The sequence below is a fragment of the Chaetodon auriga genome, chromosome 1 (genome assembly GCF_051107435.1).
Source record: "Chaetodon auriga isolate fChaAug3 chromosome 1, fChaAug3.hap1, whole genome shotgun sequence".
NCBI classification, from domain to species: domain Eukaryota; kingdom Metazoa; phylum Chordata; class Actinopteri; order Chaetodontiformes; family Chaetodontidae; genus Chaetodon; species Chaetodon auriga.
Window position 1 is genome coordinate 5,760,242 of NC_135074.1, and position 16,689 is coordinate 5,776,930.

At 42.6% G+C, this 16,689-nt stretch overlaps 1 protein-coding gene across 1 annotated transcript in view; it reads right to left on the minus strand.

The window, feature by feature from the left end:
• The window catches only part of LOC143323213 (neural-cadherin), a 305,557-nt gene that overhangs the window by 129,519 nt on the left and 159,349 nt on the right, over positions 1–16,689 (minus strand). Inside the window, exons 17-22 of the mRNA XM_076734978.1 lie at positions 5,467–5,587; positions 5,019–5,181; positions 3,072–3,737; positions 2,391–2,582; positions 1,020–1,463; positions 506–836 (exon numbers count right to left, since the gene is read on the minus strand). Coding sequence (XP_076591093.1) covers positions 506–836; positions 1,020–1,463; positions 2,391–2,582; positions 3,072–3,737; positions 5,019–5,181; positions 5,467–5,587 — 1,917 coding nt within the window. The remainder of the gene's footprint in view (positions 1–505; positions 837–1,019; positions 1,464–2,390; positions 2,583–3,071; positions 3,738–5,018; positions 5,182–5,466; positions 5,588–16,689) is intronic.

Consider the following 16,689-nt stretch of genomic DNA (forward strand, 5'->3'; position numbering starts at 1 on the left):
GGGTGAAACTAAATAAATAAATAAATTCTAATATCTTTCTCAAGTAATCAACAAAGCAATGTGTTTCGAATCTATTACAAACCAGACAAATTGGTGTGCATGATTTTTGTGACAAAATCTGAGATTCCTATATCTGGTTTGTTAGCCTTATACCAGACACACATGCATGCTTCTAGGATGAAGAAGAATAAACATAGCAGCTGTGATTAATTGCATGTCAAATCAAGCAATGGCTTGCCTTTGTGACCCTTAGAACAGCACCATAGCAACATGATCATGCAAACAGTGATAATGTGGTGACAGTGACTGGGTTGAGGAAGAGGTGAAAAACACAATAAAAACGTTATGCATCTGTGTGTGTTAATTATTGCACAGTGAGCTTGAGTTCACCTTCAGAGGCAGAAAACTACCTTTAAGAGCAAAGTTCAACATGTACTTGAAAAAGTAGATGAAGAAAACTATTTTTATTTGTTAGATACATGCAGCCATGTTGTACACTACACACCTCGGTGACTATTAATGAAAATTTTCTTCTCCCCCGCCACATGTGCGTGATCATTTTGGTCACCAATGGTCACTGTCAGGGTGCTGGTCACTGTTTTGGCTGGACGGCCACTGTCGCTCATGATAATAGGAATGAAGAACTCTTTCTGCCGCTCACGGTCAAATGTCCTTAGAGCTGTTAGTGTCGCTGTGCCATTTAAGTTGTCCTGGAGGTAGAAATCATTGTTGTGGCGATACTCGGGGGGGACACTGAAGTGGAAGGGTGGGCCATTCTCTGGAGAGTCCTGGTCCACTACTCGAAGAAGGGTCGACGTTTGGTTCAACCTCACTACCTAAACAAGCAGGGAGAGCATTAGTGGTTTTGGCTTGGTCAGGTTGGATTTTCTCAGCCACACAACCAATGAAAAATACTTCTCCTTTTCTTCTTCCTAACTTCCCTCTATTCACCAAATCACAGCATTATGTCAGCATGTTACATGTTAACTTGAGATCAAACATTTCAAGATCAAGCATACCTGTGGCCCAGCTACATTCTCAAACACTACTGGGGAGTATGCCGCCTCAAACTCTGGTCCATTATCATTTACATCCAACAGAGGAAGCTGGACTGTGGCACTGCCTGCTAGAGGTGGAACTCCATGATCGGTTGCTATGACAACCAACTGATGCTGTGGTATCCCCTCCCGATCCAGAGGCCTAGCCACAGAGAGTACACCGGACTGGTCAATGGTGAAGAGCCCTTCCGGATCTGAGTCCTCAGATAGACTATAGGTGATGTCACGATTCTGGCCTGAATCAGAGTCACTGGCCACCAAGCGTGCCACACTGGTTCCCACAGTGATGTCCTCAGGTAGTGGGGCAAGAGACAGGAAGTGTGGAATGAAGACAGGAGCATGGTCGTTGTAGTCCTCCACCTCCACCACACAGTGCAGAAGGCTGGAGAAGTCCAAGTCTTCAACCTGAAAAAGAAAACCACTTACAGTCTCACATGTCATACAAGTGCAACAGAGGCAAGGTCTAAATCTAAGCATATCAACCAGATAATAACAGCCAAAATTAAGGTGGGGTGGGCTGCAATGTTTCCAAAGCATCATCCACTAATTGTGATTGTACTTAATCGTAAATTTTGTCCAAACAGATATCTGATCTTGTTCACAGTCAACGGTTGGAATTTTCCACAAAGAGCTACTTAAAAATGACAGAATGAAATACAACTTACCTAAAGTGATAAATCCTGTGTTATCAGACATTTTTACTCTTTGACACCCTTGGATACAAAGCAGTATCACACCATCGACATTTGTGTGCAGCTGGTTTTTATATCACCTTGTGGAATTTCTGGGTTTTTTCCAAAAGTGACCTCTCACTGCCACCAATATGAAAAGTTGCCTTGTGGAACTGTAAAGTTCCTGTCTGTATCTGCAAATGACACATTCTGTTTGACTAGCTTTCTCTTCACCTTGAAATTCTTTGTCTTGGCTTCAGATGAATGGGCTGGCTTGTTCGATCATTTTTACTCATCAAGGGAACATTTTAACACAGAAAGCGTTGGTTTAAGCGATTTATGAGCACTAAAGAAAAACAAATAACTAAAAACAATGCTAACAGATTTTTCATTATTTTTCCCATTATTTTCATCAAGACAGAAAACTTTCTGATCAGGCACCACTGTACTGTTCCTCATATGGCTTCTGTCAGTCTTGAGTCAGACTCTGATGAACAGTCTATCCCCTTCACACATCCTGCTTCCCTTCACTGACAGTTCCTTTAACAAATTAAACCCCATGAATTAGAGAGCGAGACATGATACAGAAGCTTAATTAAATAATCTTCAATGGTGCAAGACTGTATGGTTGAATGGGGCTTTTGGAACAATGTCCACATACCTTCAGCGTGAGATTGAACCTCTGCTCACTGTGTCGTTCGTAGTCAAGACGTTTCTTAAGCCTCAGGGTGCCGCGCTGCTCCTGCTTGTGACTGACCATGTAGAACTTCTGCTCTTGATCTCCAGCCACAACACTAAAGGTCAGCTGGGCATTTTCTCCAGTGTCTCTGTCCTCTGCAGCGAGGTCCAAGACCTTAGTACAATCAATAACATCATGTGAATAAAGTTTATAGGCTCAATGTGGCTTCTGGTTGCTAATAGCTTATATTATGACAATACTCAGACCAAAGATCTAAAAATGGGAAACTGCTGTCAAGAAGCTGCAAAGTAGAATTGTGTCATTATACAAGACAACACGTGCATATATACATGCAAATATGTCATAATTCTATGTAGCAGCCTAACCAGAGTTGTATATGTGTCCCCCCCCACCTTGTTTGCTTTGTTTTTGATTTGTGAGATGCAATGCCACTCCTCCTTGGAAAATGGGCCCAAACAGCTTTTTTTTGTTGTTGTTTTATAGTTAAACCTGTATTTGAAAACATTTTCTTAAATGGCTAATGACACTGCATTATTGATACATTTGCAGAGGTAATTTCAAATAAACTGAAGAATATGGATTCTGTGAAATAAGGTAATAAAAACTGGTGCCTCCTCAACAGGGAAGCCCCATCTGACCCACCTCTGCATTGGCCTCTGCATTCTCAGAGATCCTTGCCAGGCAGGAGTGATCAGTGAATCTTGGGGCATGGTCGTTAACGTCCTTGATTTGAATTGTGGCCGTTCCAGTTCCTGTCATTCCTCCCCCATCTCTGGCCTCCACGACCAGGAGGTAGGACTCGACCTGCTCTCTGTCCAGACCACCCATGGCTACACTGATGGTCCCTGTGGTGGGGTTGATAGTGAACATTTCTGAGAAGGTGGGAACTCCCACCCCAGTGTTGGTGGCATCTAAACTACCCATAATCCTGTAAGAAAGCACAGCATTCTGCCCGACCGCTGAGTCGTCCAGGTCAGTAGCTGTCATCTCCATTACAGACGTCCCCACTACTGAGTTCTCTGCCACATCTCCATGGCAGCTGGGGGCACAGGTGAAGACAGGCGCATTGTCATTGATGTCCCACACATTGATGATGACGTCAGTGAAGCCAGTCAGACCTTCACCGCCCTCATCTGTGGCCAAGACGACAAAACGCCAAACAGCGCGCTCCTCACGGTCCAATGTCCGCTGGGCATAGATCTTGCCTGTGACCTCATCAATTATGAATTCACTCTCTGCACCCTGGCCATGGAGAGAGTAACGCAGGGCCTCTTGGTCAGCATCCTTATCTGGATCAGATGCCGTTACCTACAACATCAAAGGTAGAGCAAGACAGAGATGGTGATGAGAGAGGTTTTTTTTTTTTTTTGCACTGTTAAATTATTGAAATGGTGCTGACTTGGAGTGATATCTTGACTGGAAGCACTTCACAAATGCTCTGTGTAGTTATGAACTCTCTGGTAGCTAAACCTGGCAACGATGCAACCTCCTCAACCCAAATGCCCATCTCTCTTGTTTCTCTTCTTCTGTCTACTCGTTTTCACACTAATTTTCAACACATCAGCAGCAATTACACCCTGGGCGGGCAAAAGATGTTTCAATTTAGCACATTAATTGCAGTGTGATGTAGAGCCAAAATTAACTTGTGTTTGGTTAAAATATTAAAAAATGTCTGCCTACATATGTAGAGAGGGAAGAGAGCACCAGGCTTACTATCAAGTCTTGAGTATTTTGACAATAGTGACTAATAGTGAGATGGTTAATAATGGTGAGAAAATGTTTAGTCAGTTATTAGTTTAGAACTACGCTACACTAGATATATTGAGAATTTATGCAAGTTAAAATAACTGTTCTATGCACCACAATGATGATTTATGAAATACATACTGTTGCTTCAGGGTTAAAGCCCAAATAATCTCACAAAGGACCATACCCAGCCATCACTGCACAGTAATCACTGGATAAAGACTAAAATCAGATTCCAAAACTGAAATTCATCTCCCCTCAAGACAGGGCAGAACTAAAGAATGGTTACCTCAATCTCAATCAGATTTCTGCTGACTTTTAAAGAAACTTGACAGCATAGAGAATCCATATTGATGGCATATTGATTGATTGACATATTTGAATATAGTTATAAAAATATTTATTTGTTGGGCCTACAACTGGTGGTTCATAATGCCTCATTCTCCTTTGTTACTGTTGGAATGCCAGTTAAACTTTCCATTCTCACAATAGGAGGAATTACTACTTCACATAGTACATGTGGAAAAAAAAAGGGGGTCGTTGATTTCAAATGAAAACAGCTTCTGATGTCCATCTGATGAGTGTTGATTGGCCAACTCAAAGATTTTATTAGCTGTATCTACCCATTTAATTAAGCTGATTAGCTGTTAATGTTTCAAGTGGACACACTTTAACAGGAACCCCGTAAAAGGGTGTTAAATACACACATGACACAGACATGCATGATATTGTCCTAAAAGACTGTAAGCAAGACAGGTTCAATATATGCCTTTGTGAATGAAACCGATGATGGCAAAAACTGTCACATGCTCATCATACAGTTGAATAATGACTGGACTGTACCTGTAACACAAACACCGGTGAGCCATCCAGCTCCTCTGTGACGCTGCCATAGTACTCGTTAACGGTAAACACTGGAGCCTCATCATTCTTGTTAACCACATTTACCGTCACTGTAGTGTAATCCTCCCACTTCCCATCTGAAGCCAGGACATGAAGTTTGTACCTGAGAAAAGTTTCAGCTTCGTCATGGTCTTTCGCAAAATAAGCAACTGTTTTCCAAATGAGATTGTAAAAACAAAACAAACAAAAAAAAACTTACTTGAAAAATGAGGGTTGAGAAATTCTACTACTGAGGTGTGACTAATTTAAGGTATTAAATGTGGAGTTTAAAGATATGGCATATATATATATAAAGACATCAAGTAAAGGGGAAAATAACACCACGGATTTCAGGTAAAATCCATCTTAAAACATTTATAGCACAAAGGCCCCTGAAGCAAGTCCCTACCTTTTGTTCTGTTCATAGTCCAGAGGCTGGGCGATAAAGATAGTGCCCACCTCTGGTTCCACATCAAACACCCCTCCTGTGTTTCCTGATGTGATCTGGTAGCGCAGCTTAGCGTTTCCACCTGCAGAACAGGAGATGATGGAGGTTGAATGAAGCACAGCACTATGTATAAATGAAACTTATTTACTGACAAGGCAGCCTTTAGTAAGTAAGTCCTGTTGAAGACATTGACCCGGTCCAGTCCATTGCTATCTGTTTCTGCCAATCCACCAATCTGTCTTCCTTTACAGAGGTAGATGTCATCTACCTGCTTTAACTGTCAGACCTTTTTTTTTTTTTTTGGGTTCAATCTGATTGTTATGCGTCTTTCAACAGCTGACAGCCTCTGCCTTTACAAAGCTGATTACAATACCTGCTGCATTAGAATAGGATCTTCATAACAAAAAATCTATGCAGAAGAAGTCTTAAATTTAAGGCAATGCACAGTAAAACTGAAGCCAGTTTTAGTGATTTGTATTGCCTTGGATATCTAAACCTTAAGTTTAAAAAAACAAACAAACAAAAAAACACACCGACGCTTTTTCTGTCTGCTAATGTTACAACAAAGAATTATTGAACTGACATCTGTGCACACAACAGTCTATCTGCCTACTGATTAACATCCATGCTCTCAAACCACAACATCTCTTCAATTTTAGTGGAGTAGCAGTTTGATTTGAGACACATTCCAAACACAAATTAAAGAGCTGATACATACAACAGTCAGATGTTTCAATGAAAATATAAAAAGCAATTACTTTTAAGCAGCTACCAATTTCCTTTTAGCGTTATTGACCTAATACACAAATTTCAGAACACAAAATAAAAATGAAGGTTTGCACTGTTTCATACAGTTGGAGTACATGGGATTATTATTATTGCAATAGGAGCAATACACACACACACACACACACACACACACACACACACACACATACTGTATATATAAAATGACGTGTTTTTTTCCACAGGTGGGTATCTGGGTACAGAGGGTATCTGGAAGGTCCTCTGTGCTGAAGCATGAAAATACAGCATTTACAGCTGTTTTCTTTTGTGTGTGTGTGTGTGTGTGTGTGTGTGTGTGTGTATGCGTGTGTGTGTGTGTGTGTGTGTGTGCTCGCACCAGTTTTCTACTGGTAAAAAGCAGCACTGAGCTCTCTTTTGAGTTGCAGATGAATATGTATATGTGTCTGTGTTCTATCAGAAAAATGCTGTTGTCAGGTTGTCTTGAGAATGCCTATTATGCAGTCAAGAGTAAAAGCTGTACTAGTCATTATGATCTGGTGTCTTTCATTACAGGTGCCATAGCTATAATGACAGAGGTTTAAGCATGTGCCAACGGAAGAGGCTGCAAGTCAGAGTAGCTCCATGTTGTTGTTTGTTTGTTTGTTATGGTTAATTAATGATGGTTCGACTGCAAAGTTGAAAGCGGAAAATATGTGTCTTAGATACTCGAGGGACGAACTCCTTGCAGTGACGTACATCATATGGGATTAAACATCCTATCCCACCTGAGCTGAGGAAACCATTCTGTGGTCGTCGCGCCGGAGCCAAAGCGAAAGACTAGGAGGTGGAGGTACAAGCCGTTTCTTCCATCGATTATTATGGGAAATGTCAACTCTCTCCCTAATAAGTGCGAGGAGCTGGAGGCCCTTATTAAAAATGAGTGGATCTATCGGGAGTCCAGCTTGTATTGCCTTACTGAGACCTGGCTCACAGATAACATCTCTGACTCCTGTGTGGATGTACCCGGCTTCATGTTGGTACATGCGGACAGAGACGGAAGAGAGTGTGGAAAAACTAAAGGTGGAGGTTTGGCGCTGTTCATGAACAACAAATGGTGTAACCCTGGTCACATAACAGTGAAATATAAGATGTGCTTTTGTGATGTGGAGCTCATAGTGGTCAGTTTAAGACCTTACTATGTCCTGAGAGAGTTTTCCCACATCATCACTATTACTGTTTACATCCAACCTCGAGGAGACCCGGTAGTCGCATATGACGTCACCCAAGAAACTGTCGTGAGATTATAGGCTGCACATCCTGATGCACTCATTATCAGGGGACTTCAATCACATGGACATTAGCCCTCATTTAGGAGGATTTACACAATATGTTAACTGTCCCACAAGGCACAACAATGCTTTAGACTTGTGTTATGGCAACGTCAAAGACGCTTACAATGTTGTGGCCATGCCACCACTTGGTAGATTGGACCACAACTTGATTTACCTCAGGCCCTTGTATAAACCCTGTGAAGAGACTGCCACCAACCAGCCCATCATTCAGAAGATGGACTCCAGAGGCCAGTGAAGCTCTGAGGGACTGTTTTCAGTCTACTGACAGGAATATACTTCTGGACACGCATGGGTCTGACACTGACATTGATGGGGTAGTTGACCAAGTCAATGATTATATCAACTTCTGCACAGATGTGGTGGTGCCTGTTAGAACAGAGTCAGCCTCAGCCTCCCCCTCCTTTTCACATCCACCCAGCAGCTCCTCCACCTCTGCTGTGACCTCCTGCTCTGCTGCACCCAACGGCTCCTTCACCTCGGCTGCTGAGACCTCCTGCTCTGCTCCACCTTACGGCTCCTCCACCTCTGCTGCTGTGACCCCCTGCTCTGCCCCACCTTACGGCTCCTCCACCTCTGCTGCTGTGACCCCCTGCTCTGCTCCACCCAGCAGCTTCTCCACCTCTGCTGCTGGGGCACCCCCTTATTTCCACTTCCCTGTGGATGAGGTGCATGCTGAGCTGAGGAGGCTGTGTCCTGTTAAGTCAGCGGGTCCTGATGGAATTTCACCTAGGCTTCTCAAAGAGTGTGCATCTGAGTTGGCTGTGCCTCTGCACAACATTTTTAACTGGAGTCTTCAGACTAGGCAGGTTCTTGTCCGGTGGAAAACATCTTGCCTTGTGCCAGTTCCTAAAGTAGGGAGGCCGGCAGGGGTTAAGGACTACAGACCAGTGGCCCTCACATCTATCATTATGAAGACCTTTGAGAGGCTGTTACTCCAGCTAATTAGACCACAGTTACAGCAGGCACTTGACCCATTGCAGTTCGCCAACCAGAAGAACATGGGGGTGGATGATGCAGTTCTCTACATACTACACCAGACTCTTTCATTTTTGGATGGACCTGGTGGGTATGTGAGGCTGATGTTTTTTGACTTCTCAAGTGCTTTTAATACCATCCAACCTCTGATTCTGAGGGGTAAGCTTGAGAAGATGGGAGTGGATCCTATTCTCATCTCCTGGATTCACAACTTTTTTGACAGAGCGACCACAATATGTTAGACTGGGTGATAGTGTCTCCAGGACTTTGTGACAGGACAATATGAGCAACACTGGGGCCCCGCAGGGAACGGTGTTATCCCCATTCCTCTCTACCCTGTACACTGCTGACTTTGCCTACAAGTCTGCATCGTGTCACATTCAGAAATTTTCTGATGATGCAGCAGTTGTGGCATATTTGAAAGGGGAGCATGAAGGGGAATACAGGGGACTCATCACTGCATTCACTGACTGGAGTAAGGGGAATGGTCTGATTTTGAATACATCAAAGACCAAGGAGATGATTGTGGACTTCGGCAGGAAGAAAATCCCCTGTCTGCCTGTCACAATTGACGGAGAGGTCATTGAGGTTGTTCAGTCTTACAGATATCTAGGAGTGCACCTTGACAGCAAACTGGACTGGTCCGTACACTCGAGTACGCTGTACAAAAAAGGACAGAACAGATTTTTCTTTCTAAAGAAACTAAAGTCCTTGATGTATGTAATGAAATGCTGCACTTTTTTTTTTTTACGAGTCTGTGGTTACTAGTGTTCTCCTCCGTGGTGCTGTCTGTTGGGGGAACAGTATGACTGTTAGAGACAGTAACAGGCTGATCAGTAGGTGTGCCTCTGTGATGGGTGGGAGGGTGGAATCAGTGCGGTCCATGGTGGAAAGGAGGATGAGGAGTATGGTGCACACCATCATCAACAACAAGAGTCATCCTCTTCATGAGACTCTGGAAGCTCAGAGAAGCAGCCGCAGTAACAGGCTCCTCTCCCTGCGCTGTTGAACTGAGAGGTTCAGGAGATCATTCATTCCTGCTGCCATAAGAATGTATAACAGCTCCTGTTAAATTGCTCAACTGTGCACATCATTCATTCATTATCTTATTTACTGTTTCAGTGGTAATGTGTGTTTTTATCTGTTTTTATCTGTTCATATGTGCTACTGGACACCCGAATTTCCCCTCATGGGGATGAATAAAGTATCTATCTATCTATCTATCTATCTATGAATTCATTGGCAGAGCAATGCAACAGAATTCAATTCAATGAGTTTATACTGACACAGACGTATGGAGAGTCAAGTACTATTTAAATAAGCATCAACTTTAATACTGTTAATCATGTCACATGCCATTTCTGTACACACAAAATCTAATCAGATCCTATGGCTCCCAGGACTTAAAGCAAGTGCCTTTCTCAAAAGGCACTTACTGCTTCAGAAAGTCAGTAAAATTACAAGAATGCTTTAACACAACAGAATGAACAGTAAGAATAATTATAACTCTATTGTTCCAAGCAATGTAAAAATCATATTGCTGTGAAGGTCCCCCTCCGCTCATCTCTAAAGCACTCTCCGTACCTCACTTAATAATCTCTTTTCTTTTTAAGCTTTATGCAAATATTTTTTTCATAAAATCTATTAGAAGCTGATCAACAAAATGTTCCCTTTCAGTGCAATTACTGGTAAAGCCAAGGTCTGCATCTCAATCACCGATGCATCTGCAAGTCTTATGTTATTATGAAAAGGAAAGGAGAAACCTCTGAAGACGATATGAGATTCACAGCTTATTAGCAAGATGAAAAGGAAGGAAGGAGAAAGGAGAACACAGTAATCCAGATCGTTTTGTACCGTCTGTCTGTTAGCATTTTAAATGAGACATTAGGGGATATATGCAGTTACATCCCTTTCTCCCTCTCTCGCCCTCTTTCTCCATTTTTTTTTTAATATAACTGTTAGAATAAACAAATGGAGAGAAAATCTATATATACACATACACACACACACACACACACACACACACACAAACATATATATATATATATACATATTTTATTTATTTATTTATTTTTCCCTGTTGTGCCAATTTCAAAACTCCTTTCATCTCCCTAGGTAGTGCACTGAAACCAGAGAAACAACACACACACACACACACACACACACACACACACACACACACACACACACAATGTTTTCATAACTTGTGGGGACATAAGATAGACCTACATTCATTTCCTGGAGACTTACCCTAACCTTAACCACTATTTGCCTATTCCTAACCCAATACCTAACCTAAGCTTACCTAACCCGTAACCCTATCCTCAGTCTTCACCCTAAAATGATTTCAATTGTGGGGAATGTATTTTGTCCCCACAAGTAAGGTGAGTCCCCACAATGTGACTGTGTAAACAGATTTTTGTCACCACAACGCGAGTAATACACAGGCGCACACACACACACACACACACACACACACACAGGTTTAGCATTTGAAAATATACAAATCAACTAAGTCTTCAATTTCTCCCTCATTGACACACTAACCTAAACCTAATTCTAACTAAACCCTGAAAACCAACTTTAAGTTCACTGACAAAGACCACGGCGATAAGATAGAGATTTGGAGTGGTTTTATGCGTGCTATGGATGGAGGAGAGTATAGAAGATGAATGATAAAACATTTGGATGAGGGTCAAGGGACGAAGGGAAGCAGGGTGTAGGGAAAGAAGGATGAAGGGATGAGGGGAGAGAGGGACGAATGGATGGAGGGTGAGGGATGGAGGGATGAGGGATGGGGTTAGGGATAAGGAGATGAAGGGATGAGGGCCAAGGGGTGAAGGGGAGGAGAGTCACAGGATGAGGGGTGAGCGATGGAGGGATGAGGGCCAAGGGATGAAGGGGAGGAGGGTCGAGGGATGAAGGGATGAGGAGCGAAGGATGAAGAAGTGAGGGTTGGGGGCATGCAGGGTGAGATACGGGCCCTGGATAAAGGGATTGAGTCTAACAATGGACCAGTGTGAGCTGCCGGCATGGAGATAGGATGGAACTGGGGGAGTTGAGGCTCAGGGTGGGGAGCTGCCTCTTCGGATGTTCTCAGATTTTCAGTAAAAGCCACAAAGGAACTTCAATCAAAAAGCTGCTCATGTCTTGTCATGCTCAGATGTCTGTCAGATCATAGAGGATGTACGTGAGGTACAGAAGGGGAGACCAGCGGCAAAGAATTTGATGACATGGTTAGGGATTACCTGCCAGTAAGTGGAACAGTGGTACAGGCTCCAGAGCAGAATGGATGTCTGGAGCGTCTTCCGAATCTGGATAAGATTTATGCTTGGCCCATTTCTGAGATCATCAGAGCATCTTGGGGAGAAGCTTGACTGGCTAGTCATAGTTTATGTAGCCATGAATAGGTTCGAGCAGACTTAGGAATGAATCTAGTCAAAGACGTGGACGGGTTAACCTAAACTGGACTGGTTAGTCTAGCTGTATAAGAGGCAGTACATATGAGTCAGAGGAACAGATGGAGATGTTGAGACATGGCTGCATGTTGAGATGGTTGATTGTCAAGGATAGTGGCTGTGAATTCTGTGCAGTGTAGAAGGCCAGAGAATGCCAATAGGAACAAGGATTCTGATATATTGTCTGTGAATAGAGACAAAGCTGATTTTGGGAAGAACTTAACTTCCCTTATGTATACTTGTACAGTGAAAGTTTTAATCTTGAGAATGAATCAGAAGAGGGTCAGAGGCTTGCAGCAATGTAGGTACTCTGGAACAAGAAATGGGAAGGTGAGTAAGTGAATGAGTTTTGCGGCCTGGGATGTGGAAGGCATGGATGATGAACTGTTATTGTTGGAGTAAATAGCAATGTTCTTCCTGGACCATTTGTGTCCCCAAAGAATAACTGCTCTGATCACTGTGTACATTTTGCAGATGATGAAGGGGGTAATAGTTGTGAATTCGGGCAGTCATTGAGTACCACCAAAGCCAACAAAAGGGGCTGCATCTGGGAACAGGTGGATGCCTTCTGACTTGGTGACGTGGTTGTTGAAAAAGAAAGAGATCTGAGGAAATAGGAAGAGGTGTCACAGCTTTAGCTCCATCTTGCATGCGTCGTCAAACATAATGTGGCCTTGGAAAGATGGAGCAGAGGAGCCAATGGAAAAGAGGTGTAGCAAAAGTATCGACCTTGAGGGATGATGTGGATCATGTAGTTTAGGTGGCCTAGCAGCAAAAGAGTTACTGGTGCGTTTGTGAGCCAGAATACTATGAATAATTTTATTGTTATTCATGATTTTGTAATTATTATTGTTGTTGCTTGATTGATAGATTTTTTTTTTGAGGATGAGGCTGAGACTTTCCATTTTTCTGAGGACAGGGGAACTCGATGGTGGCGTGACAATGAGAAGTTATTTAGGGGATGGATGACATATGGCAGTTTATAGTTGTCACTGAGATCCAGCAGAGTTTGGGGGTGATGGATGGCTGGGTAGCTGCGGGGGGGCAGGCTACAGAAGATGGTGGAGATTTGTTTATTTGGGGCTGAGAGGCAGTGAGCCACTGAGACAAGGGGTGACAGTGCAACCTGTAGCTGGATGGGATGGTGTTCAGCAAAGGGTGCGATTCAGCAAAGAGTAAGCTGCAAAACATGACAGCGGAGCTCATGATCTACTGTTCCCCTGTAAGTTCCTTTGTTGAATTGCTGCAGGTGTCCTTAAGCTTTGAATGCAAAGATAATGTGGTATGTATAAAATCTCTCATCACTGAGAGCTGCACTACTCAGGATAAAGATAAAAATCTATATTATAGTTTTTCTTGCACGTGTACATAATGTAATATACATTTATCACTTGCAATTGTGTGGAATATCGTTATTATTGACGATATTCCCTGAAATCCTTGATTTCAGGTGACAGAGCTGTAAATAACACACTGAAGGGGCATATCAGTATATACGGATTTTCATTGACTATTCGAAATGTCAGTCATCCTTGAAATTGACTGTGAGTGGCCCGATCATTGCATGTGGGAACAGTGTTTGTCTGCTGTTGCCATTATTGTCCCTCCTGTTGTGATTGTATGATGAAGTAGTTTGCATCAATCGCTTCATGGGAATCTAAGCTTTCTAATGATGTATGCAATGAAATGAGATGAGATAACTTTATTAATCCCCTGCCGGGGAAATCAGTGTTTTGTACTGTTGCACAGTATTCTATACTGACAAATGCAATAAAATGAACAAGAAATGTTTGGACGACGAGCCATTAGAATTTTAAGGGGGTTTGGCTGAAGGCACCATACAGGGAGCGATCTGAGCAGCTGTGATGACCGGTATACAGGTAGGAGGAGGTGAGGTGGCCATAGAAGATGGGATATTAAAGGAAGAGGGGTGGGAAGAGGGAAGGGTGCCGGGATAGAGGCATATGCTCAGGGTATTTGTGAAGTCTAGAAAAGGGAGAGAGGATGAGACAGCTTTGAAATGGGCAGAGCTTGCACAGGGTTTGATACGACCTGACCTCAGAGAGGACTCATGGGAGGCTGGGCTTCTTCAGCCGAGGGATGTGCCATGACAAAATCTACGTCAGTGTGGACGTGGTACTGGGAACCCGAAAGTGCTCCAGATGCTTGTTCTTTGCTCATTCAGCAATTTGAAAAGGTTGGTTTTCTTTTCAGAGCAGTGGAAGGGGGATGAGGGGTGAGGGGTGAGGGGATGGAAGGAGGGATAAATAGATGAGGAGATGAGTGCGCTGTCAGAGATCATTCTTCAGGCGAGTTACTGTCCATCCTGATATGTTTTTTTAAACACTAAAATTTAAGGATTAACATTATGGGAACTTGCACTTTCCCCATAAGGAAATGAGCCCCCACTATGTGATACACATACTACACATCCACACACACACACACGTTACTGCTTCCTCCATCTCTCTCAGTTGGGGGCAATAACCTTTTTTCTGGACTCTAGCAGGTTTCTTAGGTTCACACAACTAGGTAAGCAAAGCAGTAATCTTATGTGCGTGTTTGTAGCCGTTGAGGGTTATTTATCATCCAGGTTCACAGCAGGCTTCTGCTTTGCTTCTGTAATAGTTATATGTCTCTCCCTTCTCCCTCCCTCTTTCTCTTTACTTTCACATACACAATCTCTTTCTCTTCCTCTTTATGACTATGAGCATTTTCCGTCTCCTGTATTTCCAAGAGAAACTTATCCACTTCACAACGTTATCATCACTAGTGGCTCTGTGTGCGTGTGTGTGCGTGTGTGTGTGTGTGTGTGTGTGTGTGTGTGTGTGTACCAAGGCCAGAAACACACGGTGTTCAGAGAAGCATTTGTAAAAACTTTCATGAGCTGATATCAGCACTGAGAATCGCTACTCAGTTACGTCAATCATGGGTTTAGAGTGGTGAGTTGAAATAGAAGGATCGTTTCTCTGAGGGTCATTTTCACAAATGCTGGACAGAAAATGAGCGATAACGAAACCTTCATGAGTCTGAATATTGATTTGCTCTAGCTTTGGAAAAGGATTCTTAACAACTGGCTTACAGGCAGAAATTGTTTTAACTTTTTGCTTAGCGTAAACACTAGCAACAGTGAATACATGAACACCATTCACAGTTCCTGAGTGAAATTCAACTGCATGTGTGTCATTTCAACCAAACACTGACTTTGAATTTCTCTGCTTTACACAGAAGGATTGCCTCATAAATCGGGAGAAGAATTTGATCTTACTTAAAAACAGTACCAAGAAGTATCTGACAGTGATGAAAGGTAAAGAGTTACCAATTCAGCCTCAACTAAAGGTGCTGTTATTAAAGTCAATTAAGGTAGCACACTTACTAAAGCACCTGGAGGTAGAAAACGCACTTCACCACCACAGAGAAGTTTTCAGCTGGACTCCTTCCAATTTTCAACATGAGCCACGAGAAATCAGGCAGCTTATACTGCAGTTAAAACTTTATGTTTCATTCTTCTCATCCACACCCACCCACACACACACATTAGGTTTTTCATCAGTTGTGGGGACATTACATAGACTTAAATTCACTTCCTGGAGACTTACTAATTACCACTACTTGCCTAACACGAACTCTTAACCTAACCTTAAACCATGTCTTCACCCTGAAATGTAATGATTAACATTGTGGGGACCTGCAATGTGACTGCATGGACAGATTTATGTCCCCACAATGTGACTAATACATGGACATACACTCACACACACACACACACATAGAGACATATTATACATTTGCTGGAATGTCAGCTGCAAATGTTTTTGGAAGAATAATATCTTTACCTTCTTTCACAGAATCCTCTGATGCGTAATCATCCCCTGAACCACACTTCAAAACAGAAATTTGGCTCTGCTTTGGTAGTCAATAGTTTTCACTTTTTTTTGTCATGACAAAAAAAACACATGTACATGTATGTATATACAGTACTATGCAAAAGTTTTGGCTTGTGTTTCGTATGTGTGTATGAGAAAAACTCAATAGCTGACAACATCTAGAAGTTTTCTGCTCGTGTCCTGTGACGGTTTTGTTTGTCATTGTTTCAGCCAGACATACTGTACTGTGCAAAAGTTTTAGGCAGTTGTGAAATGCTGTAAACTAAGAACTCTTTAAAAAATGTAAGTGTTAATTTATTTTCATCAATTAACAAAATGTAGTGAATGAGCAGAAGAGAAATCCAAATCTAATTAATATTTGGTTTGACCACTCTTTGACTTCAAAACAGCATCAATTCTTCTTGGTACACCTGCACACAGTTTTTGAAGGAACTCAGCTGGTAGGTTGTTCCAAACATCTTGGAGAATTAACCACAGATCTTCTGTGGATGCAGGTATCCTCAAATCCTCATGATGATGTTGAGATTAGACCTCTGTGGGGACCATACCATCACTTCCAGGACTTCTTTACGCTGAAGACAGTTCGTAATGACATTTGCTGTATGTTTGGGGTCGTTGTCCTGCTGCAGAATAAATTTGGGGCCAATCATACGCCTCCCTGATGGTATTGCATGATGGAGAAGTATCTGCCTGTATTTCTCAGCATTGAGGACACCATTAATCCTGACCAAATCTCCAACTCCATTTGCAGAAATACAGGCCCAAACTTGCATGGAACCTCCACCA